General features: G+C 51.9%; 1 protein-coding gene across 1 annotated transcript in view; it reads left to right on the forward strand.

The window, feature by feature from the left end:
- Nucleotides 1-15,014, forward strand: part of fech (ferrochelatase) — a gene marked incomplete in the record, with an annotated part of 31,494 nt that extends 16,480 nt beyond the window's left edge. Inside the window, 1 exon segment of the mRNA XM_031803075.1 lies at nt 12,159-15,014. Coding sequence (XP_031658935.1) covers nt 12,159-12,290 — 132 coding nt within the window.
- Nucleotides 15,015-27,649: the final 12,635 nt, after the last annotated feature.

The following is a 27,649-nucleotide window of genomic DNA, read 5'->3' on the forward strand; positions in this document are numbered from 1 at the left end:
TCTCTCTCTCCCTCCCCCGTCTCTTCTCTCCCTCCCCCCGTCTCTCTCTCTCTCCCCTTCCCCCGTCTCTCTCTCTCTTCCCTTCCCCCGTCTCTCTCTCTCTCTCCCTCCCCCCCCGTTCTCTCTGCTTCTTCTTAAGGAGGACATGGTTTTCAGTAGGTTGATGTTGTTGTTTGTCTGTGGATCCTTAGGTCTACCCTATTGAAGTATTCAAAGTACACCCGTTCCACCGTCTTACTGTTGCTATTTTCCTTCCTGCGCCTTTCGTGGTGCAGATGTTAACCAAGTCCTATGTTCTCTCACAGTGTGCGCGTAGAAAAACATCAGATACGGGCTGAACTTCTGGAATGTGCAAACCCAATATGTTTTCCAGGTAAGAGGCAATCTGATATATCATATATATATATTGAAACAGTTTTCTTCACTTTATACATACGGGGTCATATGTCATCCTTAGCAAAAGCGCCAACTTACATTTTGTTGTACTTGCCCCTGCCTTGTTTTACACATGTAAATCTTGTTCCGTGGAAACTATTCCAGGCGGTTTTAAGTCCTGGTCCTTCTCAGATTATTAATTTAATAATTAAATTTATTCATTGTAAACGCTGCTGCCTTCAGATTACAAACTGTTGAAGTGTTTTGTAGCATCGTTAGCTAACGTGTGTTACTGACTAAGAGTTTCTCTTCTGTAGAGCCTAAATTGTGTGTCCCACAGATTCAAGTGGTTAAAATACGGCATTGTAATTCCAGATGAGGCTAAACATGTTCCAGGTGTTATGAATGGCAACAAAACAAATGGTCACATCCCAAAGTACAAAATGATGAGTGGCAACGTGCTAATGAAATCCAAAAGAAAGGATGGAAAACTGTCACTCTACTTATAGGTGTCTTCCATCAGCTCAATCCAGCTGTTAGTTAATGTTTACCATCTTTACCCATAACCCTTCATTCTCTGTTCTTACAGGGAAACCATAGGTTTCCAATCAATCAAATCAAATTTATTTATAAAGCCCTTCGTACATCAGCTGATATCTCAAAGTGCTGTACAGAAACCCAGCCTAAAACCCCAAACAGCAAGCAATGCAGGTGTAGAAGCACGGTGGCTAGGAAAAAACTCCCTAGAAAGGCCATAACCTAGGAAGAAACCTAGAGAGGAACCAGGGTTATGAGGGGTGGCCAGTCCTCTTCTGGATGTGCCGGGTGGAGATTATAACAACATGGCCAGATGTCAACTGTTCATAGATGACCAGCAGGGTCAAATAATAAAACCGGACAGGAAGATCACGTCTGTGACTCACTCAAGTGAGGCACCCTTCCTAGGGACGGCGTGGACCATTGGCTAGGCAGACCATTCCATAAAGATGGAGGTTTACGTCTCTCACATGGCTAGGCAGACCATTCCATAAAGATGGAGGTTTACGCCTCTCACATGGCTAGGCCTCTCACATGGCTAGGCCTCTCACATGGCTAGGCCTCTCACATGGCTAGGCCTCTCACATGGCTAGGCCTCTCACATGCTAGGCCTCTCACATGGCTAGGCCTCTCACATGGCTAGGCCTCTCACATGGCTAGGCCTTCTCACATGGCTAGGCCTCTCACATGGCTAGGCCTCTCACATGGCTAGGCCTCTCACATGGCTTGGCTAGGCCTCTCACATGGCTAGGCCTCTCACATGGCTAGGCCTCTCACATGGCTAGGCAGAACATTCCATAAAGATGGAGGTTTACGTCTCTCACATGGCTAGGCAGACAGTTCCATAAAGATGGAGGTTTACGCCTCTCACATGGCTAGGCAGAACATTCCATAAAGATGGAGGTTTACGTCTCTCACATGGCTAGGCCTCTCACATGGCTAGGCCTCTCACATGGCTAGGCCTCTCACATGGCTAGGCCTCTCACATGGCTAGGCCTCTCACATGGCTAGGCCTCTCACATGGCTAGGCCTCTCACATGGCTAGGCCTCTCACATGGCTAGGCCTCTCACATGGCTAGGCCTCTCACATGGCTAGGCCTCTCACATGGCTAGGCCTCTCACATGGCTAGGCAGAACATTCCATAAAGATGGAGGTTTACGTCTCTCACATGGCTAGGCAGACAGTTCCATAAAGATGGAGGTTTACGCCTCTCACATGGCTAGGCAGAACATTCCATAAAGATGGAGGTTTACGTCTCTCACATGGCTAGGCCTCTCACATGGCTAGGGCCTAGCCATGTGAGAGGCCTAGCCATGTGAGAGGCCTAGCCATGTGAGAGGCCTAGCCATGTGAGAGGCCTAGCCATGTGAGAGGCCTAGCCATGTGAGAGGCCTAGCCATGTGAGAGGCCTAGCCATGTGAGAGGCCTAGCCATGTGAGAGGCCTAGCCATGTGAGAGGCCTAGTTGAGAACACCTTTATTTAACCAGGTAGGCTAGTTGAGAACACCTTTATTTAACCAGGTAGGCTAGTTGAGAACACCTTTATTTAACCAGGTAGGCTAGTTGAGAACACCTTTATTTAACCAGGTAGGCTAGTTGAGAAACACCTTTATTTAACCAGGTAGGCTAGTGGAGAACACCTTTATTTAAACCAGGTAGGCTAGTTGAGAACACCTTTATTTAACCAGGTAGGCTAGTTGAGAACACCTTTATTTAACCAGGTAGGCTAGTTGAGAACACCTTTATTTAACCAGGTAGGCTAGTTGAGAACACCTTTATTTAACCAGGTAGGCTAGTTGAGAACACCTTTATTTAACCAGGTAGCTGGTTGAGAACACTTTATTTAACCAGGTAGGCTGGTGAGAACACCTTTATTTAACCAGGTAGGCTGGTTGAGAACACCTTTATTTAACCAGGTAGGCTGGTTGAGAACACCTTTATTTAACCAGGTAGGCTCGTTGAGAAGACCTTTATTTAACCAGGTAGGCTGGTTGAGAACACCTTTATTTAACCAGGTAGGCTGGTTGAGAACACCTTTATTTAACCAGGTAGGCTGGTTGAGAACACCTTTATTTAACCAGGTAGGCTGGTTGAGAACACCTTTATTTAACCAGGTAGGCTGGTTGAGAACACCTTTATTTAACCAGGTAGGCTGGTTGAGAACACCTTTATTTAACCAGGTAGGCTGGTTGAGAACACCTTTATTTAACCAGGTAGGCTGGTTGAGAACACCTTTATTTAACCAGGTAGGCTGGTTGAGAACACCTTTATTTAACCAGGTAGGCTGGTGAGAACACCTTTATTTAACCAGGTAGGCTGGTTGAGAACACCTTTATTTAACCAGGTAGGCTGGTTGAGAACACTTTATTTAACCAGGTAGGCTGGTGAGAACACCTTTATTTAACCAGGTGTAGGCTAGTTGAGAACACCTTTATTTAACCAGGTAGGCTAGTTGAGAACAAGTTCTCATTTGCAACTGCGACCTGGCCAAGATAAAGCATAGCAGTGTGAGCATACAACAAAGAGTTACACATGGAGTAAACAATTAACAAGTCAATAACACAGTAGAAACAAAGGGGGGGTCTATATACAATGTGTGCAAAAGGCATGAGGAGGTAGGCAAATAATTACAATTTTGCAGATTAACACTGGAGTGATAAATGATCAGATGGTCATGTACAGGTAGAGATATTGGTGTGCAGAAGAGCAGAAAAGTAAATAAATAAAAACAGTATGGGGGATGAGGTAGGTGAAAAGGGTGGGGCTATTTACCAATAGACTATGTACAGCTGCAGCGATCGGTTAGCTGCTCAGATAGCTGGAGGTGATGGAGGTTTACGTCTCTCACATGGCTATAAGAAAACACCAGGTGTCACAATAGCATTAATAAAAGGCTACTCATTTACATATTTAACATAATGAAGTTTACATCCATTCCTCTCACAATAATAATCATGTTTTCTACATTTTCTATGCGTCTCATAAATCAGCCACATTTTCTTTCTGACCATCAAAAATGACTTTAGCAATGTGTGTTACCTGGATGTGTAACAGCCCGAGCGTTGGATAAAGCACCCCGTCCGTCAGTGTTGATCAATATCCCCAATGTGAGTACCAAGCAAATACTGGGCACGTACGGCTTCTCGCTCTGACTCCCGAGAGATGGCCGAGACTTTAACAGTTAGTGCTGGAATCAAAGATGTTCAGAGAGGCGTTTTGAAACAGCAGCCCCTCCATGACCTCTTATCTGTGAGAGGTTCGTTTGGAGAGGGAGGGAGAGAGGCCCGTGGGTAGTGCTACTCAGACCGAGCAGGACCCCAGCTAGCTGAGCTGAGCTGGGAAGAAATCCCTGGGGGACAGATGGTCAACAAAGGGATTGGCCTATCCCTCCCTCCCCCCTAAAAGGCCGTCTCTCTCTTTCTGACCCCCTCACTCGGCCCCCTCACTCGACCCCCTCACCCTCACTCGGCCCCCTCACTCGACCCCTCTCACCCGACCCCCTCACCCTCACTCGGCCCCCTCACTCGACCCTCTCACCCTCACTCGACCCCGTTACTCGGCCCCCTCACTCGACCCTCTCACCCTCACTCGGCCCCCTCACTCGGCCCCCTCACTCGGCCCCCTCACTCGGCCCCCTCTCGGCCCTCTCACTCGGCCCCTCCTCACTCGCCCTCTCACTCGACCCTCTCACTCGACCCTCTCACCCTCACTCGGCCCCCTCACCCTCACTCGGCACCCTCACTCGGCCCTCTCACCCTCACTCGGCCCCGTCACTCGGCCCCCTCACTCGGCCCCCTCACCCTCACTCGGCACCCTCACTCGGCACCCTCACTCGGCCCCGTCACTCGGGCTCCTCACTCGGCCCTCTCACCCTCACTCGGCCCCGTCACTCGGGCTCCTCACTCGGCCCTCTCACCCTCACTCGGCCCCCTCACTCGGCCCCCTCACTCGGCCCCCTCACTCAGCCCCGTCACTCGGGCTCCTCACTCGGGCTCCTCACTCGGCCCCCTCACTCGGCCCCGTCACTCGGCCTCCTCACTCGGCCCCCTCACTCGGCCCCCTCACTCGGCCCCGTCACTCGGGCCCCCTCACTCGGCCCCGTCACTCGGCCCCGTCACTCGGCCCCCTCACTCGGCCCCGTCACTCGGCCCCCTCACTCGGCCCCCTCACTCAGCCCCGTCACTCGGCCCCGTCACTCGGCCCCCTCACTCGGCCCCCTCACTCGGCCCCCTCACTCGGCCCCGTCACTCGGGCCCCCTCACTCGGCCCCGTCACTCGGCCCCGTCACTCGGCCCCCTCACTCGGCCCCGTCACTCGGCCCCCTCACTCGGCCCCCTCACTCGGCCCCCTCACTCGGCCCCCTCACTCGGCCCCCTCACTCGGCCCCGTCACTCGGGCCCCTCACTCGGCCCCTCACTCGGCCCCGTCACTCGGCCCCCTCACTCGGCCCCCTCACTCGGCCCCGTCACTCGGCCCCGTCACTCGGCCCCGTCACTCGGCCCCGTCACTCGGCCCCGTCACTCGGCCCCGTCACTCGGCCCCGTCACTCGGCCCCTCACTCGGCCCCCTCACTCGGCCCCGTCACTCGGCCCCCTCACTCGGCCCCGTCACTCGGCCCCCTCACTCGGCCCCCTCACTCGGCCCCGTCACTCGGCCCCCTCACTCGGCCCCCTCACTCGGCCCCCTCACTCGGCCCCGTCACTCGGCCCCCTCACTCGGCCCCCTCACTCGGCCCCGTCACTCGGCCCCGTCACTCGGCCCCGTCACTCGGCCCCGTCACTCGGCCCCGTCACTCGGCCCCGTCACTCGGCCCCTCACTCGGCCCCGTCACTCGGCCCCCTCACTCGGCCCTCTCACCCTCACTCGGCCCCGTCACTCGGGCCCGTCACTCGGGCTCCTCACTCGGCCCCGTCACTCGGCCCCGTCACTCGGCCCCGTCACTCGGCCCCGTCACTCGGCCCCCTCACTCGGCCCCCTCACTCGGCCCCCTCACTCGGCCCCCTCACTCAGCCCCGTCACTCGGGCTCCTCACTCGGGCTCCTCACTCGGCCCCCTCACTCGGCCCCGTCACTCGGCCCCGTCACTCGGGCCCGTCACTCGGGCTCCTCACTCGGCCCCGTCACTCGGCCCCGTCACTCGGCCCCGTCACTCGGCCCCGTCACTCGGCCCCGTCACTCGGCCCCGTCACTCGGGCTCCTCACTCGGGCTCCTCACTCGGCCCCCTCACTCGGCCCCGTCACTCGGCCCCGTCACTCGGCCCCCTCACTCGGCCCCCTCACTCGGCCCCCTCACTCGGCCCCGTCACTCGGGCCCCTCACTCGGCCCCTCACTCGGCCCCCTCACTCGGCCCCCTCACTCGGCCCCCTCAACTCGGCCCCCTCACTCGGCCCCGTCACTCGGGCCCCTCACTCGGCCCCCTCACTCGGCCCCGTCACTCGGGCTCCTCACTCGGCCCCCTCACTCGGCCCCCTCACTCGGCCCCGTCACTCGGCCCCGTCACTCGGCCCCGTCACTCGGCCCCCTCACTCGGGCCCTCACTCGGCCCCGTCACTCGGCCCCGTCACTCGGCCCCGTCACTCGGCCCCCTCACTCGGCCCCGTCACTCGGCCCCCTCACTCGGCCCCCTCACTCGGCCCCTCACTCGGCCCCCTCACTCGGCCCCCTCACTCGGCCCTCCCCCCTCACTCCGGCCCCGTCACTCGGGCCCCCTCACTCGGCCCCCTCACTCGGCCCCCTCACTCGGCCCCCTCACTCGGCCCCGTCACTCGGGCCCCTCACTCGGCTCCCCTCACTCGGCCCCGTCACTCGGCCCCCTCACCGGCCCCCTCACTCGGCCCCCTCACTCGGCCCCGTCACTCGGCCCCGTCACTCGGCCCCGTCACTCGGCCCCGTCACTCGGCCCCCTCACTCGGCCCCCCTCACTCGCCCCGTCACTCGGCCCCCTCACTCGGCCCCGTCACTCGGCCCCCTCCACTCGGCCCCCTCACTCGGCCCCCTCACTCGGCCCCCTCACTCGGCCCCCTTCACTCGGCCCCGTCACTCGGCCCCCGTCACTCGGGCCCCTCACTCGGCCCCCTCACTCGGCCCCCTCACTCGGCCCCCTCACTCGGGCCCCCTCACTCGGCCCCCTCACTCGGCCCCGTCACTCGGCCCCCTCACTCGGGCCCCCTCACTCGGCCCCGTCACTCGGCCCCTCACTCGGCCCTCTCACCCTTCACTCGGCCCCGTCACTCGGGCCCGTCACTCGGGCTCCTCACTCGGCCCCGTCACTCGGCCCCATCACTCGGCCCCGTCACTCGGCCCCCCTCACTCGGCCCCCTCACTCGGCCCCCTCACTCTGGCCCCCTCACTCAGCCCCGTCACTCGGGCTCCTCACTCGGGCTCCTTCACTCGGCCCCGTCATCGGCCCCGTCACTCGGCCCCGTCACTCGGCCCCGTCACTCGGCCCCGTCACTCGGCCCCCTCACTCGGCCCCCTCACTCGGCCCCGTCACTCGCCCCGTCACTCGGGCCCCTCACTCGGGCCCCTCACTCGGCCCCCTCACTCGGCCCCCTCACTCGGCCCCTCACTCGGCCCCTCACTCGGCCCCCTCACTCGGCCCCGTCACTCGGCCCCGTCACTCGGCCCCCTCACTCGGCCCCCTCACTCGGCCCCCTCACTCGGCCCCGTCACTCGGGCCCCTCACTCGGCCCCGTCACTCGGCCCCGTCACTCGGCCCCCTCACTCGCCCCGTCACTCGGCCCCCTCACTCGGCCCCCTCACTCGGCCCCCTCACTCGGCCCCCTCACTCGGGCCCCCTCACTCGGCCCCGTCACTCGGGCCCCTCACCTCGGGCCCCTCACTCGGCCCCGTCACTCGGCCCCCTCACTCGGCCCCTCACTCGGCCCCGTCACTCGGCCCCGTCACTCGGCCCCGTCACTCGGCCCCGTCACTCGGCCCCGTCACTCGCCCCGTCACTCGGCCCCCTCACGCGGCCCCCTCACTCGGCCCCCCTCACTCGGCCCCGTCACTCGGCCCCCTCACTCGGCCCCGTCACTCGGCCCCCTCACTCGGCCCCTCACTCGGCCCCGTCACTCGGCCCCCTCACTCGGCCCCCTCACTCGGCCCCTCACTCGGCCCCGTCACTCGGCCCCCTCAACTCGGCCCCTCACTCGGCCCCGTCACTCGGCCCCGTCACTCGGCCCCGTCACTCGGCCCCGTCACTCGGCCCCGTCACTCGGCCCCGTCACTCGGCCCCTCACTCGGCCCCGTCACTCGGCCCCTCACTCGGCCCTCTCACGCTCTCACTCGCCCCGTCACTCGGGCCCGTCACTCGGGCTCCTCACTCGGCCCCGTCACTCGGCCCCGTCACTCGGCCCCGTCACTCGGCCCCGTCACTCGTGCCCCCTCACTCGGCCCCCTCACTCGGCCCACTCACTCGGCCCCCTCACTCAGCCCCGTCACTCGGGCTCCTCACTCGGGCTCCTCACTCGGCCCCCTCCCTCGGCCCCGTCACTTCGGCCCCGTCACTCGGGCCCGTCACTCGGGCTCCTCACTCGGCCCCGTCACTCGGCCCCGTCACTCGGCCCCGTCCTCGGCCCCGTCACTCGGCCCCCGTCACTCGGCCCCGTCACTCGGGCTCCTCACTCGGGCTCCTCACTCGGCCCCCTCGACTCGGCCCCGTCACGCGTCCCCGCACTTCACATCACTCGCCCCCTCACTCGGCCCCCTCACTCGGCCCCCTCACTCGGCCCCGTCACTCGGGCCCCTCACTCGGCCCCCTCACTCGGCCCCCTCACTCGGCCCCGTCACTCGGCCCCCTCACTCGGCCCCCTCACTCGGCCCCGTCACTCGGGCCCCTCACTCGGCCCCCTCACTCGGGCCGTCACTCGGGCTCCTCACTCGGCCCCCTCACTCGGCCCCCTCACTCGGCCCCGTCACTCGGCCCCGTCACTCGGCCCCGTCACTCGGCCCCCTCACTCGGGCTCCTCACTCGGCCCCGTCACTCGGCCCCGTCACTCGGCCCCGTCACTCGGCCCCCTCACTCGGCCCCGTCACTCGGCCCCCTCACTCGGCCCCCTCACTCGGCCCCCTCACTCGGCCCCCTCACTCGGCCCCCTCACTCGGCCCCTCACTCGGCCCCCTCACTCGGCCCCGTCACTCGGGCCCCTCACTCGGCCCCCTCACTCGCCCCCTCACTCGGCCCCCACTCTCACTCGGCCCCCTCACTCGGCCCCTCACTCGGCCCGTCACTCGGGCCCCTCACTCCGGCCCCCTCACTCGGCCCCGTCACTCCGACCCTCACTCGGCCCCCTCACTCGGCCCCTCACTCGCCCGTCACTCGGCCCCGTCACTCGGCCCCGTCACTCGGCCCCTCACTCGGCCCCTCACTCGGCCCCGTCACTCGGCCCCCTCACTCGGCCCCGTCACTCGGCCCCCTCACTCGGCCCCCTCACTCGGCCCCCTCACTCGGCCCCCTCATCGGCCCCCTCACTCGGCCCCGTCACTCGCCCCGTCACTCGGGCCCCTCACTCGGCCCCCCACTCGGCCCCCTCACTCGGCCCCCTCACTCGTCCCCTCACTCGGCCCCCTCACTCGGCCCCCTCACTCGGCCCCTGTCACTCGGCCCCCTCACTCGGCCCCCTCACTCGGCCCCGTCACTCGGCCCCCTCACTCGGCCCCTCTCACCCTCACTCGGCCCCCGTCAACTCGGGCCCGTCACTCGGGCTCCTCACTCGGCCCCGTCACTCGCCCCATCACTCGGCCCCCGTCACTCCGGCCCCCTCACTCGGCCCCCCTCACTCGGCCCCCTCACTCGGCCCCCTCACTCGGGCCCCCTCACTCAGCCCCGTCACTCGGGCTCCTCACTCGGGCTCCTCACTCGGCCCCCCTCACTCGGCCCGTCACTCGGCCCCGTCACTCGGCCCCTCACTCGGCCCCGTCACTCGGCCCCCTCACTCGGCCCCGTCACTCGGCCCCGTCACTCGGGCCCCTCACTCGGGCCCCTCACTCGGCCCCCTCACTCGGCCCCCTCACTCGGCCCCCTCACTCGGCCCCCTCACTCGGCCCCCCCCTCACTCGGCCCCGTCACTACGGGCCCCTCACTCGGCCCCCTCCACTCGGCCCGTCATCGGCCCCGTCACTCGGCCCCGGCACTCGGCCCCGTCACTCGGCCCCGTCACTCGGCCCCGTCACTCGGCCCCGTCACCCGGCCCCGTCACTTCGGCCCCCTCACTCGGCCCGTCACTCGGCCCCGTCACTCGGCCCCGTCACTCGGCCCCCTCACTCGGCCCCCTCACTCGGCCCCGGCACTCGGCCCCGTCACTCGGGCTCCTCACTCGGCCCCCTCACTCGGCCCCGTCACTCGGCCCCCTCACTCGGCCCTCTCACCCTCACTCGGCCCCGTCACTCGGGCCCGTCACTCGGGCTCCTCACTCGCCCCGTCACTCGGCCCCGTCACTCGGCCCCGTCACCTCGGCCCCTCACTCGGCCCCCTCACTCGGCCCCCTCACTCGGCCCCCTCACTCGGCCCCCTCACTCGGCCCCGTCACTCGGGCTCCTCACTCGGGCTCCTCACTCGGCCCCCTCACTCGGCCCCGTCACTCGGCCCCGTCACTCGGCCCCGTCACTCGCCCCGTCACTCGGCCCCCGTCCTGGCCCCGTCACTCGGGCCCCTCACTCGGGCCCCTCACTCGGCCCCCTCACTCGGCCCCCTCACTCGGGCCCCCTCACTCGGCCCCTCACTCGGCCCCCTCACTCGGCCCCCCTCACTCGGCCCCCTCACTCGGCCCCCTCACTCGGCCCCTCACTCGGCCCCGTCACTCGGGCCCCTCACTCGGCCCCTCACTCGGCCCGTCACTCGGCCCCGTCACTCGGCCCCGTCACTCGGCCCCCGTCACTTCGGCCCCGTCACTCGGCCCCGTCACCCGGCCCCGTCACCCGGCCCCGTCACTCGGCCCCCCTCACTCGGCCCCGTCACTCGGCCCCGTCACTCCGGCCCCGTCACTCGGCCCCGTCACTCGGCCCCGTCACTCGGCCCCGTCACTCGGCCCCGTCACCTCGGCCCCCTCACTCGGCCCCCTCACTCGGCCCCCCTCACTCGGCCCCCCTCACTCGGGCCCCGTCACTCGGCCCCGTCACTCGGCCCATTCACTCTGCCCGTCACTCGGCCCCGTCACTCGCCCGCACTCGCCCCGTCACTCGGCCCCGTCACTCGGCCCCGTCACTCGGCCCGTCACTCGCCCCGTCACCCGGCCCCGTCACTCGGCCCCCTCACTCGGGCCCCGTCACTCGGCCCCGTCACTCGGCCCCGTCACTCGGCCCCGTCACTCGGCCCCGTCACTCGGCCCCCGTCACTCGGCCCCCTCACTCGGCCCCCTCACTCGGCCCCCTCACTCGGCCCCCTCACTCGGCCCCCTCACTCGGCCCCGTCACTCGGCCCCGTCACTCGGCCCATTCACTCTGCCCCGTCACTCGGCCCCCGTCACTCGGCCCCGTCACTCGGCCCCGTCACTCGGCCCCGTCACTCGGCCCCGTCACTCGGCCCCCCTCACTCGGCCCCCTCACTCGGGCTCCTCACTCGGCCCCCTCACTCGGGCTCCTCACTCGGCCCCGTCACTCGGCCCCCTCACTCGGCCCCGTCACTCGGCCCCGTCACTCGGCCCCGTCACTCGGCCCCGTCACTCGGCCCGTCACTCGGCCCCGTCACTCGGCCCCGTCACTCGGCCCCGTCACTCGGCCCCCTCACTCGGCCCCCTCACTCGGCCCCCTCACTCGGGCTCCTCACTCGGCCCCCTCACTCGGGCTCCTCACTCGGGCCCCGTCACTCGGCCCCCTCACTCGGCCCCGTCACTCGGCCCCCTCACTCGGCCCCCTCACTCGGGCTCCTCACTCGGCCCCCTCACTCGGGCCCCGTCACTCGGCCCCGTCACTCGGCCCCGTCACTTGGCCCCGTCACTCGGCCCCGTCACTCGGCCCCGTCACTCGGCCCCGTCACTCGGCCCCGTCACTCGGCCCCCTCACTCGGCCCCGTCACTCGGCCCCCTCACTCGGCCCCCTCACTCGGGCTCCTCACTCGGCCCCCTCACTCGGCCCCGTCACTCGGCCCCGTCACTCGGGCTCCTCTGCGTACTATGTATTTATTTTTGGAGGTGTTCATTTTGTTTATGGTGAGGTCGCTTATGGGTAAGCATTTATTTTTATATATATGTGTGTGTATATATATGACAAATGAACTGAACTTTGACCCTTGACCCTCCTCTCTCAGGCTCTGGCAGACCTGGTCCAAACCCACCTGAGGTCAGGCGAGTCCTGCTCCCGTCAGCTCACCCTGCGCTGCCCACTGTGTACCAACCCCACCTGCGGAGAAACCAAGGCCTTCTTCGCTAATCAGAAATGACCCTCCTCTTCCTCCTCAACCGTTTTCTAGTGTTGCAAACTGCAGATAACTACCCCCCCCCCCCCCCTACAAAAAAAAGCCCTGATTTCCCTGAAATCCTATTTGAAGGATTCCGGACTTACTACTTATTTCTTCCTGATTCCTGGATACTTCCAATCGGGATTTCTAGAACAGCTGGGAATTCTGAGTCACCTACCTTCTATCCATCTGTTACTACGGGACAGAGCACACGTTTCTAAGTAACTACCAGAAGAAGAAGAAGCAGACAAACTAGGAAAGAAGCTGTCAGTACGCATCGCATTAAAGCTATAAGACAAGTAGAGTTGCACTTATTTTGTCCCGTCCCCCTACCCCGTCCCCCGTCCCGTCCCCCTCCCCTGTCCCGTCCCCTCCCGCCACTCACATTCCATCCGTTGAATTCCTGGAAAACTATATCCATTCATCCCTCCATCCTCTTTCCAGGAAGAGAAACTGGACTGTATCCTTTCTCACCTGGTGCTTGTCCAGTTGGTTTGTACGTCATGCTCAGGGACTGTGGCGAAGCGTGTCTCCCCCCCCCACCCCATTCTGGTATGTCATCCACAGTGTCTCTTTGAGACCCTCTCTGAAGCCTGTTGGACTGTCACCTGCTTTGAGACCCTCTCTGAAGCCTGTTGGACTGTCCCCTGCTTTGAGACCCTCTCTGAAGCCTGTTGGACTGTCCCCTGCTTTGAGACCCTCTCTGAAGCCTGTTGGACTGTCCCCTGCTTTGAGACCCTCTCTGAAGCCTGTTGGACTGTCCCCTGCTTTGAGACCCTCTCTGAAGCCTGTTGGACTGTCCCCTGCTCCTCCCCATCTCCTCTCGGCCTCTACAGAATCCCTGCTTCCATCTTTGTAGAGGCACTGCTCATCCAGAGTCGATTCTCTTAACTTTCCCACCCAGCAGCCTCCTCTGACCTCTCACCTCTCCGCTGACCTCTAATCTCTTATAGGGAACCATAATCCCTGGTTAAACTTCCACAAAGTGCTGATGCACATCTTGCCCCTGCATGAGTCCCTGTCTCTCTCCCCGGCTGACCTCTCACCTCCCCCATCCCTGTCTCTCCCCGGCTGACCTCTCACCTCCCCCATCCCTGTCTCTCTCCCCGGCTGACCTCTCACCTCCCTGCTGCAGTGTCTCCCATCCCTGTCTCTCTCCCCGGCTGGCCTCTCACCTCCCCCATCCCTGTCTCTCTCCCCGGCTGGCCTCTCACCTCCCCCATCCCTGTCTCTCTCCCCGGCTGGCCTCTCACCTCCCCCATCCCTGTCTCTCTCCCCGGCTGGCCTCTCACCTCCCCCATCCCTGTCTCTCTCCCCGGTCGGCCTCTCACCTCCCTTATCCCTGTCTCTCTCCCCGGCTGGCCTCTCACCTCCCCCATCCCTGTCTCTCTCCCCGGCTGACCTCTCACCCCCCCATCCCTGTCTCTCTCCCCGGCTGACCTCTCACCTCCCCCATCCCTGTCTCTCTCCCCGGCTGGCCTCTCACCTCCCTCAGCTCTGAACCTGTTACCGGTTTAACTATGGGCTCTATGGCCTCATCCATCTAACCTGAGCTGTGTTATAGCTGCTGCTGTTTAGACAGACAGACACATTCTTAGCGACGAGAAGCTCGGTCGGTCGGAGTAACATGACATAACGTGCCTTTTTACACTTGCTCTTTGAACATTGATTCAACTCTGCTTTTTTTTTTAATATATATAATATACTCAAATGTGATAATTTACCCGGGTCGTGTTCATCAGGGCACACCGTAACTAAACGTTTTAAATCATTTCGTAAACCCCCCCCCCACCAACAAAAAAAAAGTAAATGAGAGTTTGTTATTGGACAAGTTGGAGAAGTACCTCTCTGTTTTCAGCCGTTTTCTTCTGTTACGTGCCTGCTGAACACAATCCCCAATTTCTAATGTATTTAAGAAGTCATCTGTAAATCATGTTGAAGAATCTTGGATGTGTGGATACTATAGTTTAATAGGACATACCATCTCATTGTTGAATAGTCGTTTCTGATTGGGTTTTGAAGAGAATTCTAGAGCGTGCTTTACTTCCCTATAACGCATGGTATATCAGCACGGTTGAATTCAATGACTTTCGTTCACTCTTACATGTTTGGTTTAAGGTGCTTTTGAAATCAAAAGTCAAATTGAGAACAGTATTGGCAGTGTTGAATTCAATTCTTCATCATAGCAAACTAGGACTGATAGTTTGGTTCGCTAAACTAGCAAGTCTGTCTGTTTTGGTTACCACAGCAACTACTGTAGCTATCCGGTCAACTTGCTAGCTTCTTCAGTGGACGTTGAACACAATTTCTACCCGCAAATGTGTTCAATTACAGCCATGGTATCGAAGGGATAATCAACTCGTGGGGGGGGGGGGGCTATATGCGTTCTCTGGAAAATAACCTCCCACGGAATTGCATTAAGTCCACTCTGCTAGCACGTCGTGGGAACGCACTTTTTCACGTCGTTAATTATTTTCCATAGAACACACAGCCCTCATTGATTATCTCTTACATATATGATGTGTGTTTGTGTAATGGAGAGATGCGGCTTCATGTTACATTTTTTAATAGATATATTTATTTCTGTCTGTCATAAAACACCACCTGCTCTGCTGTTCAAAATGGGTTATATAATTTTTACTGGAATTACAACATTAACAACAAGTCTTCCACGACATCTAATAAAAATGGACAACATTAAAAACATTTTGCATCATTTCATCAGATCAACAACCCAGTCCTATATCTGGGGCTGTGGGAGAGGGAGGGGCTATGGGAGAGGGAGGGGCTATTAGTGGTGAGGGAGGAGCTATGGGAGAGGGAGGGGCTATTAGTGGTGAGGGAGGAGCTATGGGAGAGGGAGGGGCTATTAGTGGTGAGGGAGGGGCTATGGGAGAGGGAGGGGCTATTAGTGGTGAGGGAGGGGCTATGGGAGAGGGAGGGGCTATGGGGGAGGGAGGGGCTATTAGTGGTGAGGGAGGAGCTATGGGAGAGGGAGGGGCTATTAGTGGTGAGGGAGTAGCTATGGGAGAGGGAGGGGCTATTAGTGGTGAGGGAGGAGCTATTAGAGGAGAGGGAGGGGCTATCCGAGGAGAGGGAGGGGCTATCCGAGGAGAGGGAGGAGCTATCCGAGGAGAGGGAGGGGGTTGGCACAGCAACAGGAACCTCCTGGTAATTGAAAAGCAGGAGCTTTTCCCCATTGATTTCTGGAAGGAGGGGGATGAAGAGAGAAGGGTGTACAGTTTGGCTGGCGGGGGGGACAGGTGGATGAGGAGGAAGTGTGTTCAGTAGCAGGGTACTGAGAGGTGAGGAGGAATTAAATGAGAGAATGAGTGTGTCCAGGCCAGAGTGAATTGACTGAAGGTGAGATTGTAGAAAACGGGTTGGTGGGCCCGGCCGAGTAGGTGAGGGAGATTTAAGGAGTTAAAACAGGGAGAAGATGTGCCAGATCATGGTTCTCCATTTCACCCTTCGTGACAGATTGAATGTATGTAATAACATCAGACACCTTTTATGCAACAAGGGTCTAGCTCTGGTCCAGGGCTTTCTGATCTTTTATGCAACAAGGGTCTAGCTCTGGTCCAGGGCTTTCTGATGCTGAGATGCACATTTCAACCCCCCTTTTTAGTTGGTTCTTTCTGATGCTGAGCTGCACATCAACCACCTGGACCAGAGTTAAAAGATGACGCTGTCCTCTGTACAATTTGAAGTGGTTCGTCACCACTGAACTCACCATCACTCTTGACGCTGAGACACAAGCGTCCAAGCGGTGTATGTATATTGTACCAGTATTCAGTAGGACTTCCATAGTCTTCAACAGATGCTAGTATCGCTGTTGACCTGTCCAGATTTAGGAGCTGGTGTATCCTTGGTAAACCGTAAGGGATTGGTCCATATAAAGACTTCATAGTTTTTGGGAGGCAGTTCCATTGTTAACAGAGAACTGCTTCTCTAATTGTTCCAATTACGGTGAAATAGCGGGAGGAGGGACGTTGCCAGATCGGAGACTTGTTGGATCCTTCTCTGTGTACAGACTTCGCCAACGTGGAGGAAGCAGGCAGGGCTAACATTTTGTTCAGTTACTGTGATGGATGTATCGGTCCGTATGTAGACATTCATTGAATATGTTATTTGAAAAATAAATGTTGGATGCATTTGTCAAATGTTTCTAGTTGTCGTCACGTGCGTTAGTATAGTGTAATGCCTTTGATTGCTCTTTCCAATGCAGTATTTAATAACAAGGTCAAGTAGAACATCAATTAATTGAATTCAGAAGAACACGAGAAAGTAGGTAAGCTATATACGGGGTCAGTTCCAGTACCATATTAACAATGTGCAGGGATACTGGAGTGATGGAAGAACGGAGTTGTTTAAATGAGAAAGAGTAGACCACAGTGCTCGACCAACAGGTAGGCTGTTCCATATGAATGGAGTTGTTTAAATGAGAAAGAGTAGACCACAGTGATCGACCAACAGGTAGGCTGTTCCATATGAATGGAGTTGTTTAAATGAGAGAGTAGACCACAGTGATCGACCAATAGGTAGGCTGTTCCATATGAATGGAGTTGTTTAAATGAGAAAGAGTAGACCACAGTGATCGACCAACAGGTAGGCTGTTCCATATGAATGGAGTTGTTTAAATGAGAAAGAGTAGACCACAGTGATCGACCAACAGGTAGGCTGTTCCATATGAATGGAGTTGTTTAAATGAGAGAGTAGACCACAGTGATCGACCAATAGGTAGGCTGTTCCATATGAATGGAGTTGTTTAAATGAGAAAGAGTAGACCACAGTGATCGACCAACAGGTAGGCTGTTCCATATGAAAGGACTTGTGGACAAGTACAGCAACAAACAAAAAAAATAGCTAAAGTAACAAGATAATTGAGGTTATCTAGCTTCTAGCAATACCAGATGGTATAACAGAACCTAGGACCGCAACAAGTTGGTCTTAACTAGTTCTGAGTCGGTTTGTATAGGGGTAAGGTGACTAGACATCAGGATATGATAAACAGAGTAGCGGTATGATGACTGTAAGTGGGTGTGGAGTCAGTATGACTGTGTGGGTGTTTGCATGTTGTGAGTGTGCCTAGAGACAAATAAAATAGCACGGTTCAATGCAGATCAGTCAAATGTATTTATAAATCCCTTTTTACGTAGTCTTCTGTTGGTAGAGCATCGCTTTACAACACCATGACAGTGGGTTTGATTCCCAGGACTACCCCTACATAAAATCTATGCTCATAAGTGTCTGCTAAATAGAATATATTATATTAACAACAGATGACACCTGTCAGGACCCGGTTACGAACCCGGGTCTCCGGTGTGAGAAACAGTCCCTTAGCAAACTGAGCCACGAATAGTTGGCAGAACCCAGAAGATGAGGCAGACACAGCAGTACTTGAGACAGTGTTTTAATAAAGTAAAAAGGAAAGTTATTCGGGCAAAATATAAATCCAAAAGTAATTCCAAGAGAACAAAGGTAATCCTCCAAGTCAAAAAGGTAAATCCACAAGGTGGTAGGTACAGCAGAAAAAAGCCTCAAAAGATAATCAACAATAAATAAACAAGAACAAAAACACAGTACCACAAGAGAGTCCAACTGGAGCAACAAATGTTCACAGCATCACTGGGGCTGGGTGCCAACATTCAAACACAGAGCAAAGAACTGGGGAAAACTAAGGGTTTAAATACAATCAGGGGAAACGAGGCACAGGTGCAAATAATAACTGGAAACAAGGGAAAACAAAAGGGTCAAAAAGCACAATGGGGGCATCTAGTGGCCAAAACCGGAACAACACCAAGTGCTTATACAGAAACCCAGCCTTCCTTCTTTGAGGAAAAGATTATGATTATTAGAAAGCAAATGACGGACTCCTCTTTAAACCTGCGTATTCCTCCAAACCTCAGTTGTCCTGAGTCTGCACAACTCTGCCAGGACCTAGGATCAAGAGAGACGCTCAAGTGTTTTAGTACTATATCTCTTGACACAATGATGAAAATAATCATGGCCTCTAAACCTTCAAGCTGCATACTGGACCCTATTCCAACTAAACTACTGAAAGAGCTGCTTCCTGTGCTTGGCCCTCCTATGTTGAACATAATAAACGGCTCTCTATCCGCTGGATGTGTACCAAACTCACTAAAAGTGGCAGTAATAAAGCCTCTCTTGAAAAAGCCAAACCTTGACCCAGAAAATATAAAAAACTATCGGCCTATATCGAATCTTCCATTCCTCTCAAAAATTTTAGAGAAGGCTGTTGCGCAGCAACTCACTGCCTTCCTGAAGACAAACAATGTATACGAAATGCTTCAGTCTGGTTTTAGACCCCATCATAGCACTGACACGGCACTTGTGAAGGTGGTAAATGACATTTTAATGGCATCGGACCGAGGCTCTGCATCTGTCCTCGTGCTCCTAGACCTTAGTGCTGCTTTTGATACCATCGATCACCACATTCTTTTGGAGAGATTGGAAACCCAAATTGGTCTACACGGACATGTTCTGGCCTGGTTTAGATCTTATCTGTCGGAAAGATATCAGTTTGTCTCTGTGAATGGTTTGTCCTCTGACAAATCAACTGTAAATTTCGGTGTTCCTCAAGGTTCCGTTTTAGGACCACTATTGTTTTCACTATATATTTTACCTCTTGGGGATGTTATTCGAAAACATAATGTAAACTTTCACTGCTATGCGGATGACACACAGCTGTACATTTCAATGAAACATGGTGAAGCCCCAAAATTGCCCTCGCTAGAAGCATGTGTTTCAGACATAAGGAAGTGGATGGCTGCAAACTTTCTACTATTAAACTCGGACAAAACAGAGATGCTTGTTCTAGGTCCCAAGAAACAAAGAGATCTTCTGTTGAATCTGACAATTAATCTTAATGGTTGTACAGTCGTCTCAAATAAAACTGTGAAGGACCTCGGCGTTACTCTGGACCCTGATCTCTCTTTTGAAGAACATATCAAGACCATTTCGAGGACAGCTTTTTTCCATCTACGTAACATTGCAAAAATCAGAAACTTTCTGTCCAAAAATGATGCAGAAAAATTAATCCATGCTTTTGTCACTTCTAGGTTAGACTACTGCAATGCTCTATTTTCCGGCTACCCGGATAAAGCACTAAATAAACTTCAGTTAGTGCTAAATACGGCTGCTAGAATCCTGACTAGAACCAAAAAATTTGATCATATTACTCCAGTGCTAGCCTCTCTACACTGGCTTCCTGTCAAAGCAAGGGCTGATTTCAAGGTTTTACTGCTAACCTACAAAGCATTACATGGGCTTGCTCCTACCTATCTCTCTGATTTGGTCCTGCCGTACATACCTACACGTACGCTACGGTCACAAGACGCAGGCCTCCTAATTGTCCCTAGAATTTCTAAGCAAACAGCTGGAGGCAGGGCTTTCTCCTATAGAGCTCCATTTTTATGGAACGGTCTGCCTACCCATGTCAGAGACGCAAACTCGGTCTCAACCTTTAAGTCTTTACTGAAGACTCATCTCTTCAGTGGGTCATATGATTGAGTGTAGTCTGGCCCAGGAGTGGGAAGGTGAACGGAAAGGCTCTGGAGCAACGAACCGCCCTTGCTGTCTCTGCCTGGCCGGTTCCCCTCTTTCCACTGGGATTCTCTGCCTCTAACCCTATTACAGGGGCTGAGTCACTGGCTTGCTGGGGCTCTCTCATGCCGTCCCTGGAGGGGGTGCGTCACCTGAGTGGGTTGATTCACTGTTGTGGTCATCCTGTCTGGGATGGCGCCCCCCCCTTGGCTTGTGCCGTGGCGGAGATCTTTGTGGGCTATACTCAGCCTTGTCTCAGGATGGTAAGTTGGTGGTTGAAGATATCCCTCTAGTGGTGTGGGGGCTGTGCTTTGGCAAAGTGGGTGGGGTTATATCCTTCCTGTTTGGCCCTGTCCGGGGGTGTCCTCAGATGGGGCCACAGTGTCTCCTGACCCCTCCTGTCTCAGCCTCCAGTATTTATGCTGCAGTAGTTTATGTGTCGGGGGGCTGGGGTCAGTTTGTTATATCTGGAGTACTTCTCCTGTCCTATTCGGTGTCCTGTGTGAATCTAAGTGTGCGTTCTCTAATTCTCTCCTTCTCTCTTTCTTTCTCTCTCTCGGAGGACCTGAGCCCTAGGACCATGCCCCAGGACTACCTGACATGATGACTCCTTGCTGTCCCCAGTCCACCTGGCCATGCTGCTGCTCCAGTTTCAACTTCCACCTGACTGTGCTGCTGCTCTAGTTTCAACTGTTCTGCCTTATTATTATTCGACCATGCTGGTCATTTATGAACATTTGAACATCTTGGCAATGTTCTGTTATAATCTCCACCCGGCACAGCCAGAAGAGGACTGGCCACCCCACATAGCCTGGTTCCTCTCTAGGTTTCTTCCTAGGTATTGGCCTTTCTAGGGAGTTTTTCCTGCATTGCTTGCTGTTTGGGGTTTTAGGCTGGGTTTCTGTACAGCACTTTGAGATATCAGCTGATGTACGAAGGGCTATATAAATAAATTTGATTTGATTTTGATTTGATTTAAAACCCCAAACAGCAAGCAATGCAGATGTAGAAGCACGGTGGCTAGGAAAAACTCCCTAAAAAGGCCAAAACCTAGGAAGAAACCTAAAGAGGAATCAGGCTATGAGAGGTGGCCAGTCCTTTTCTGGCTGTGCCCGGTGGAGATTATAAACCTAGAGAGGAACCAGGCTCTGGGGGGTGGCCAATCCTTTTCTGGCTGTGCCAGGTGGAGATTATAAGGATCATGTATATCTCATACATGGCTTTTAACTCCAACCCTGTACCTGGAGAGAAACCCTCCTGTAGGTTTTAACTCCAACCCTGTTCCTGGAGAGCTACCCTCCTGTAGGTTTTAACTCCAACCCTGTTCCTGGAGAGATACCCTCCTGTAGGTTTTAACTCCAACCATGTTCCTGGAGAGATACCCTCCTGTAGGTTTTAACTCCAACCCTGTTCCTGGAGAGAAACCCTCCTGTGGGTTTTAACTACAACCCTGTTCCTGGAGAGAAACCCTCCTGTGGGTTTTAACTACAACCCTGTTCCTGGAGAGAAACCCTCCTGTAGGTTTTAACTCCAACCATGTTCCTGGAGAGCTACCCTCCTGTAGGTTTTAACACCAACCCTGTTCCTGGAGAGCTACCCTCCTGTAGGTTTTAACTCCAACCCTGTTCCTGGAGAGCTACCCTCCTGTAGGTTTTAACTCCAACCCTGTTCCTGGAGAGAAACCCTCCTGTGGGTTTTAACTCCAACCCTGTTCCTGGAGAGAAACCCTCCTGTAGGTTTTAACTCCAACCCTGTTCCTGGAGAGAAACCCTCCTGTAGGTTTTAACTCCAACCCCAGTTGTAACTAACCTGATTCAGTTTATCAACCAACTAATTATTAGCATCAGGTGTTCTAGACTAGGGTTGGAGTTAAAACATACAGGAGGGTAGCTCTCTCTGTATCTGTGGGTTAATGTGTATCTATCTGTGGGTTAATGTGTATCTATCTGTGGGTTAATGTGTATCTGTAGGTTAATGTGTATCTGTGGGTTAATGCGTATCTATCTGTGGGTTAATGTGTATCTATCTGTAGGTTAATGTATATCTGTAGGTTAATGTGTATCTGTGGGTTAATGTGTATCTGTGGGTTAATGTGTATCTGTGGGTTAATGTGTATCTGTGGGTTAATGTGTATCTGTGGGTTAATGCGTATCTGTGGGTTAATGCGTATCTGTAGCTTAATGTATATCTGTAGGTTAATGTGTATCTATCTGTAGGTTAATGTGTATCTGTGGGTTAATGTGTATCTGTAGGTTAATGTGTATCTATCTGTAGGTTAATGTATATCTGTAGGTTAATGTGTATCTGTGGGTTAATGTGTATCTGTAGGTTAATGTATATCTGTAGGTTAATGTGTATCTATCTGTAGGTTAATGTATATCTGTAGGTTAATGTGTATCTATCTGTAGGTTAATGTGTATCTATCTGTAGGTTAATGTGTATCTATCTGTAGGTTAATGTGTATCTATCTGTAGGTTAATGTGTATCTATCTGTAGGTTAATGTGTATCTGTAGGTTAATGTATATCTGTAGGTTAATGTGTATCTATCTGTAGGTTAATGTGTATCTATCTGTAGGTTAATGTGTATCTATCTGTAGGTTAATGTGTATCTGTAGGTTAATGTGTATCTGTAGGTTAATGTATATATGTAGGTTAATGTGTATCTATCTGTAGGTTAATGTGTATCTGTGGTTAATGTGTATCTATCTGTAGGTTAATGTGTATCTGTGGGTTAATGTGTATCTATCTGTAGGTTAATGTGTATCTATCTGTAGGTTAATGTGTATCTATCTGTAGGTTAATGTGTATCTATCTGTAGGTTAATGTGTATCTGTGGGTTAATGTGTATCTATCTGTAGGTTAATGTGTATCTATCTGTAGGTTAATGTGTATCTATCTGTAGGTTAATGTGTATCTATCTGTAGGTTAATGTGTATCTATCTGTAGGTTAATGTGTATCTATCTGTAGGTTAATGTGTATCTGTGGGTTAATGTGTATCTATCTGTAGGTTAATGTGTATCTGTGGGTTAATGTGTATCTATCTGTAGGTTAATGTGTATCTGTGGGTTAATGTGTATCTATCTGTAGGTTAATGTGTATCTATCTGTAGGTTAATGTGCATCTATCTGTAGGTTAATGTGTATCTGTGGGTTAATGTGTATCTATCTGTAGGTTAATGTGTATCTATCTGTAGGTTAATGTGTATCTATCTGTAGGTTAATGTGTATCTATCTGTAGGTTAATGTGTATCTGTGGGTTAATGTGTATCTATCTGTAGGTTAATGTGTATCTATCTGTAGGTTAATGTGTATCTATCTGTAGGTTAATGTGTATCTATCTGTAGGTTAATGTGTATCTATCTGTAGGTTAATGTGTATCTATCTGTAGGTTAATGTGTATCTATCTGTAGGTTAATGTGTATCTGTGGGTTAATGTGTATCTATCTGTAGGTTAATGTGTATCTATCTGTAGGTTAATGTGTATCTATCTGTAGGTTAATGTGTATCTATCTGTAGGTTAATGTGTATCTATCTGTAGGTTAATGTCTATCTGTAGGTTAATGTGTATCTGTGGGTTAATGTGTATCTGTAGGTTAATGTGTATCTATCTGTAGGTTAATGTGTATCTATCTGTAGGTTAATGTGTATCTATCTGTAGGTTAATGTGTATCTATCTGTAGGTTAATGTGTATCTGTAGGTTAATGTGTATCTGTAGGTTAATGTGTATCTGTGGGTTAATGTGTATCTGTGGGTTAATGTGTATCTATCTGTAGGTTAATGTCTATCTGTAGGTTAATGTATATCTGTGGGTTAATGTGTATCTGTGGGTTAATGTGTATCTATCTGTAGGTTAATGTGTATCTATCTGTAGGTTAATGTGTATCTATCTGTAGGTTAATGTGTATCTATCTGTAGGTTAATGTGTATCTATCTGTAGGTTAATGTGTATCTATCTGTAGGTTAATGTCTATCTGTAGGTTAATGTGTATCTGTAGGTTAATGTGTATCTGTGGGTTAATGTGTATCTGTGGGTTAATGTGTATCTATCTGTAGGTTAATGTCTATCTGTAGGTTAATGTATATCTGTGGGTTAATGTGTATCTGTGGGTTAATGTGTATCTATCTGTAGGTTAATGTGTATCTATCTGTAGGTTAATGTGTATCTATCTGTAGGTTAATGTGTATCTATCTGTAGGTTAATGTGTATCTATCTGTAGGTTAATGTGTATCTATCTGTAGGTTAATGTCTATCTGTAGGTTAATGTGTATCTGTGGGTTAATGTGTATCTGTGGGTTAATGTGTATCTATCTGTAGGTTAATGTGTATCTGTGGGTTAATGTGTATCTGTGGGTTAATGTGTATCTGTGGGTTAATGTGTATCTGTGGGTTAATGTGTATCTATCTGTAGGTTAATGTGTATCTATCTGTAGGTTAATGTGTATCTATCTGTAGGTTAATGTGTATCTATCTGTAGGTTAATGTGTATCTATCTGTAGGTTAATGTGTATCTGTAGGTTAATGTGTATCTGTGGGTTAATGTGTATCTATCTGTAGGTTAATGTGTATCTGTAGGTTAATGTGTATCTGTGGGTTAATGTGTATCTATCTGTAGGTTAATGTGTATCTATCTGTAGGTTAATGTGTATCTATCTGTAGGTTAATGTGTATCTGTGGGTTAATGTGTATCTATCTGTAGGTTAATGTGTATCTGTAGGTTAATGTGTATCTGTGGGTTAATGTGTATCTATCTGTAGGTTAATGTGTATCTATCTGTAGGTTAATGTGTATCTATCTGTAGGTTAATGTGTATCTATCTGTAGGTTAATGTGTATCTATCTGTAGGTTAATGTCTATCTGTAGGTTAATGTGTATCTGTGGGTTAATGTGTATCTGTGGGTTATGTGTATCTGTGGGTTAATGTGTATCTGTGGGTTAATGTGTATCTATCTGTAGGTTAATGTGTATCTGTGGGTTAATGTGTATCTATCTGTAGGTTAATGTGTATCTGTGGGTTAATGTGTATCTATCTGTGGGTTAATGTGTATCTATCTGTAGGTTAATGTGTATCTATCTGTAGGTTAATGTGTATCTGTAGGTTAATGTGTATCTGTGGGTTAATGTGTATCTATCTGTAGGTTAATGTGTATCTATCTGTAGGTTAATGTGTATCTATCTGTAGGTTAATGTGTATCTGTGGGTTAATGTGTATCTATCTGTGGGTTAATGTGTATCTATCTGTAGGTTAATGTGTATCTATCTGTGGGTTAATGTGTATCTATCTGTAGGTTAATGTGTATCTATCTGTAGGTTAATGTGTATCTGTAGGTTAATGTGTATCTGTGGGTTAATGTGTATCTATCTGTAGGTTAATGTGTATCTATCTGTAGGTTAATGTGTATCTATCTGTAGGTTAATGTGTATCTGTGGGTTAATGTGTATCTATCTGTGGGTTAATGTGTATCTATCTGTAGGTTAATGTGTATCTATCTGTGGGTTAATGTGTATCTATCTGTAGGTTAATGTGTATCTATCTGTAGGTTAATGTGTATCTGTAGGTTAATGTGTATCTGTGGGTTAATGTGTATCTATCTGTAGGTTAATGTGTATCTATCTGTAGGTTAATGTGTATCTATCTGTAGATTAATGTGTATCTGTAGGTTAATGTGTATCTATCTGTAGGTTAATGTGTATCTGTAGGTTAATGTGTATCTATCTGTAGGTTAATGTGTATCTGTGGGTTAATGTGTATCTGTGGGTTAATGTGTATCTGTGGGTTAATGTGTATCTGTGGGTTAATGTGTATCTGTGGGTTAATGTGTATCTGTGGGTTAATGTGTATCTGTGGGTTAATGTGTATCTATCTGTAGGTTAATGTGTATCTATCTGTGGGTTAATGTGTATCTATCTGTAGGTTAATGTGTATCTATCTGTAGGTTAATGTGTATCTGTGGGTTAATGTGTATCTATCTGTGGGTTAATGTGTATCTATCTGTAGGTTAATGTGTATCTATCTGTGGGTTAATGTGTATCTATCTGTAGGTTAATGTGTATCTATCTGTAGGTTAATGTGTATCTGTGGGTTAATGTGTATCTGTGGGTTAATGTGTATCTGTGGGTTAATGTGTATCTGTGGGTTAATGTGTATCTGTGGGTTAATGTGTATCTGTGGGTTAATGTGTATCTATCTGTAGGTTAATGTGTATCTATCTGTAGGTTAATGTGTATCTGTGGGTTAATGTGTATCTATCTGTGGGTTAATGTGTATCTATCTGTAGGTTAATGTGTATCTATCTGTGGGTTAATGTGTATCTATCTGTAGGTTAATGTGTATCTATCTGTAGGTTAATGTGTATCTTTGGGTTAATGTGTATCTGTGGGTTAATGTGTATCTATCTGTAGGTTAATGTGTATCTATCTGTAGGTTAATGTGTATCTATCTGTAGGTTAATGTGTATCTGTAGGTTAATGTGTATCTGTAGGTTAATGTGTATCTGTAGGTTAATGTGTATCTGTGGGTTAATGTGTATCTATCTGTAGGTTAATGTGTATCTGTGGGTTAATGTGTATCTGTGGGTTAATGTGTATCTATCTGTAGGTTAATGTGTATCTATCTGTAGGTTAATGTGTATCTGTGGGTTAATGTGTATCTGTGGGTTAATGTGTATCTGTGGGTTAATGTGTATCTATCTGTGGGTTAATGTGTATCTGTGGGTTAATGTGTATCTGTAGGTTAATGTGTATCTGTGGGTTAATGTGTAACTGTTACCTTCCAGCCTGGTTCCATATGAATAAAAAAAAACATTTTTTATTTTACCTTTATTTAACTAGGCAAGTCAGTTAAGAACAAAATCTTATTTTCAATGACAGCCTACCGGGGAACAGTGGGTTAACTGCCTTGTTCAAGGGGCAGAACGACAGATTTGTGACTTGTCAGCTCGGGGATTTAGCCATAATGTATGTCAGTGTTGTTGTTGTTGTTGTTGTTGTTGGTATTCATCACATTGACTCATCTCAGTCTTACCTGGTAAAATAACGGTTTTATGTATAAAACAAAAATATTACCCCGGCACATTTATGCTACACATTAGTTGTTGCTTTTACATGAGGACGTACTGTTTCAAAGGGCATGGATTTGAGATCACGGACTCCAGTCTTTATTTCCCACTTCAGAAATCACTTCTAGCAAAATATTAGGCAGTAGGGATATCTGTCAGTATCACGACACCAGGTTCTTATAAATGCTGTGGTTTCATCGACACGGGTAAAGTGAGAGATGATGTGTTTTAAAGCAGTTTAATTGTTCTACAGTAGTCGAGGTGATTCAGGCCCCGATATTGTTATCTCTTTGTTCAAAATGCTTCAATTCAAAGGAAATAAACTTTAAATGCATTATTGTAAATGGTGTTATTTCCCCCTCCTTGTTTTAAGAAATAAAATGCAGAACTGCAACATTTTTGAGACATGGAACAAAGAAAGAGCTATACAATAATTTTCATCTGAAAAAAAATGCATTTTTTGGGGGGGTTTTCAAGTCATGAGGACAAATTTTATTTAGTCTTTACACAGACAGGGTAAGCGAAACAACATTAACTCTGAATATTTCCTTCATTTTGATCATAATTGAATTGCTTATCAATAGGTTTATCCATACGATTCCAATACAAACACCACACTTTAATACCAGCTTCCATTTGTGTTCCAACTAATGAAAATAAAGAAAAATCATGTTTTTCTTTTACAAAAACAAAAACATCAACAGAAACAAATCAGTA

The sequence above is a fragment of the Oncorhynchus kisutch genome, linkage group LG23 (genome assembly GCF_002021735.2).
Source record: "Oncorhynchus kisutch isolate 150728-3 linkage group LG23, Okis_V2, whole genome shotgun sequence".
NCBI classification, from domain to species: Eukaryota; Metazoa; Chordata; class Actinopteri; order Salmoniformes; family Salmonidae; genus Oncorhynchus; species Oncorhynchus kisutch.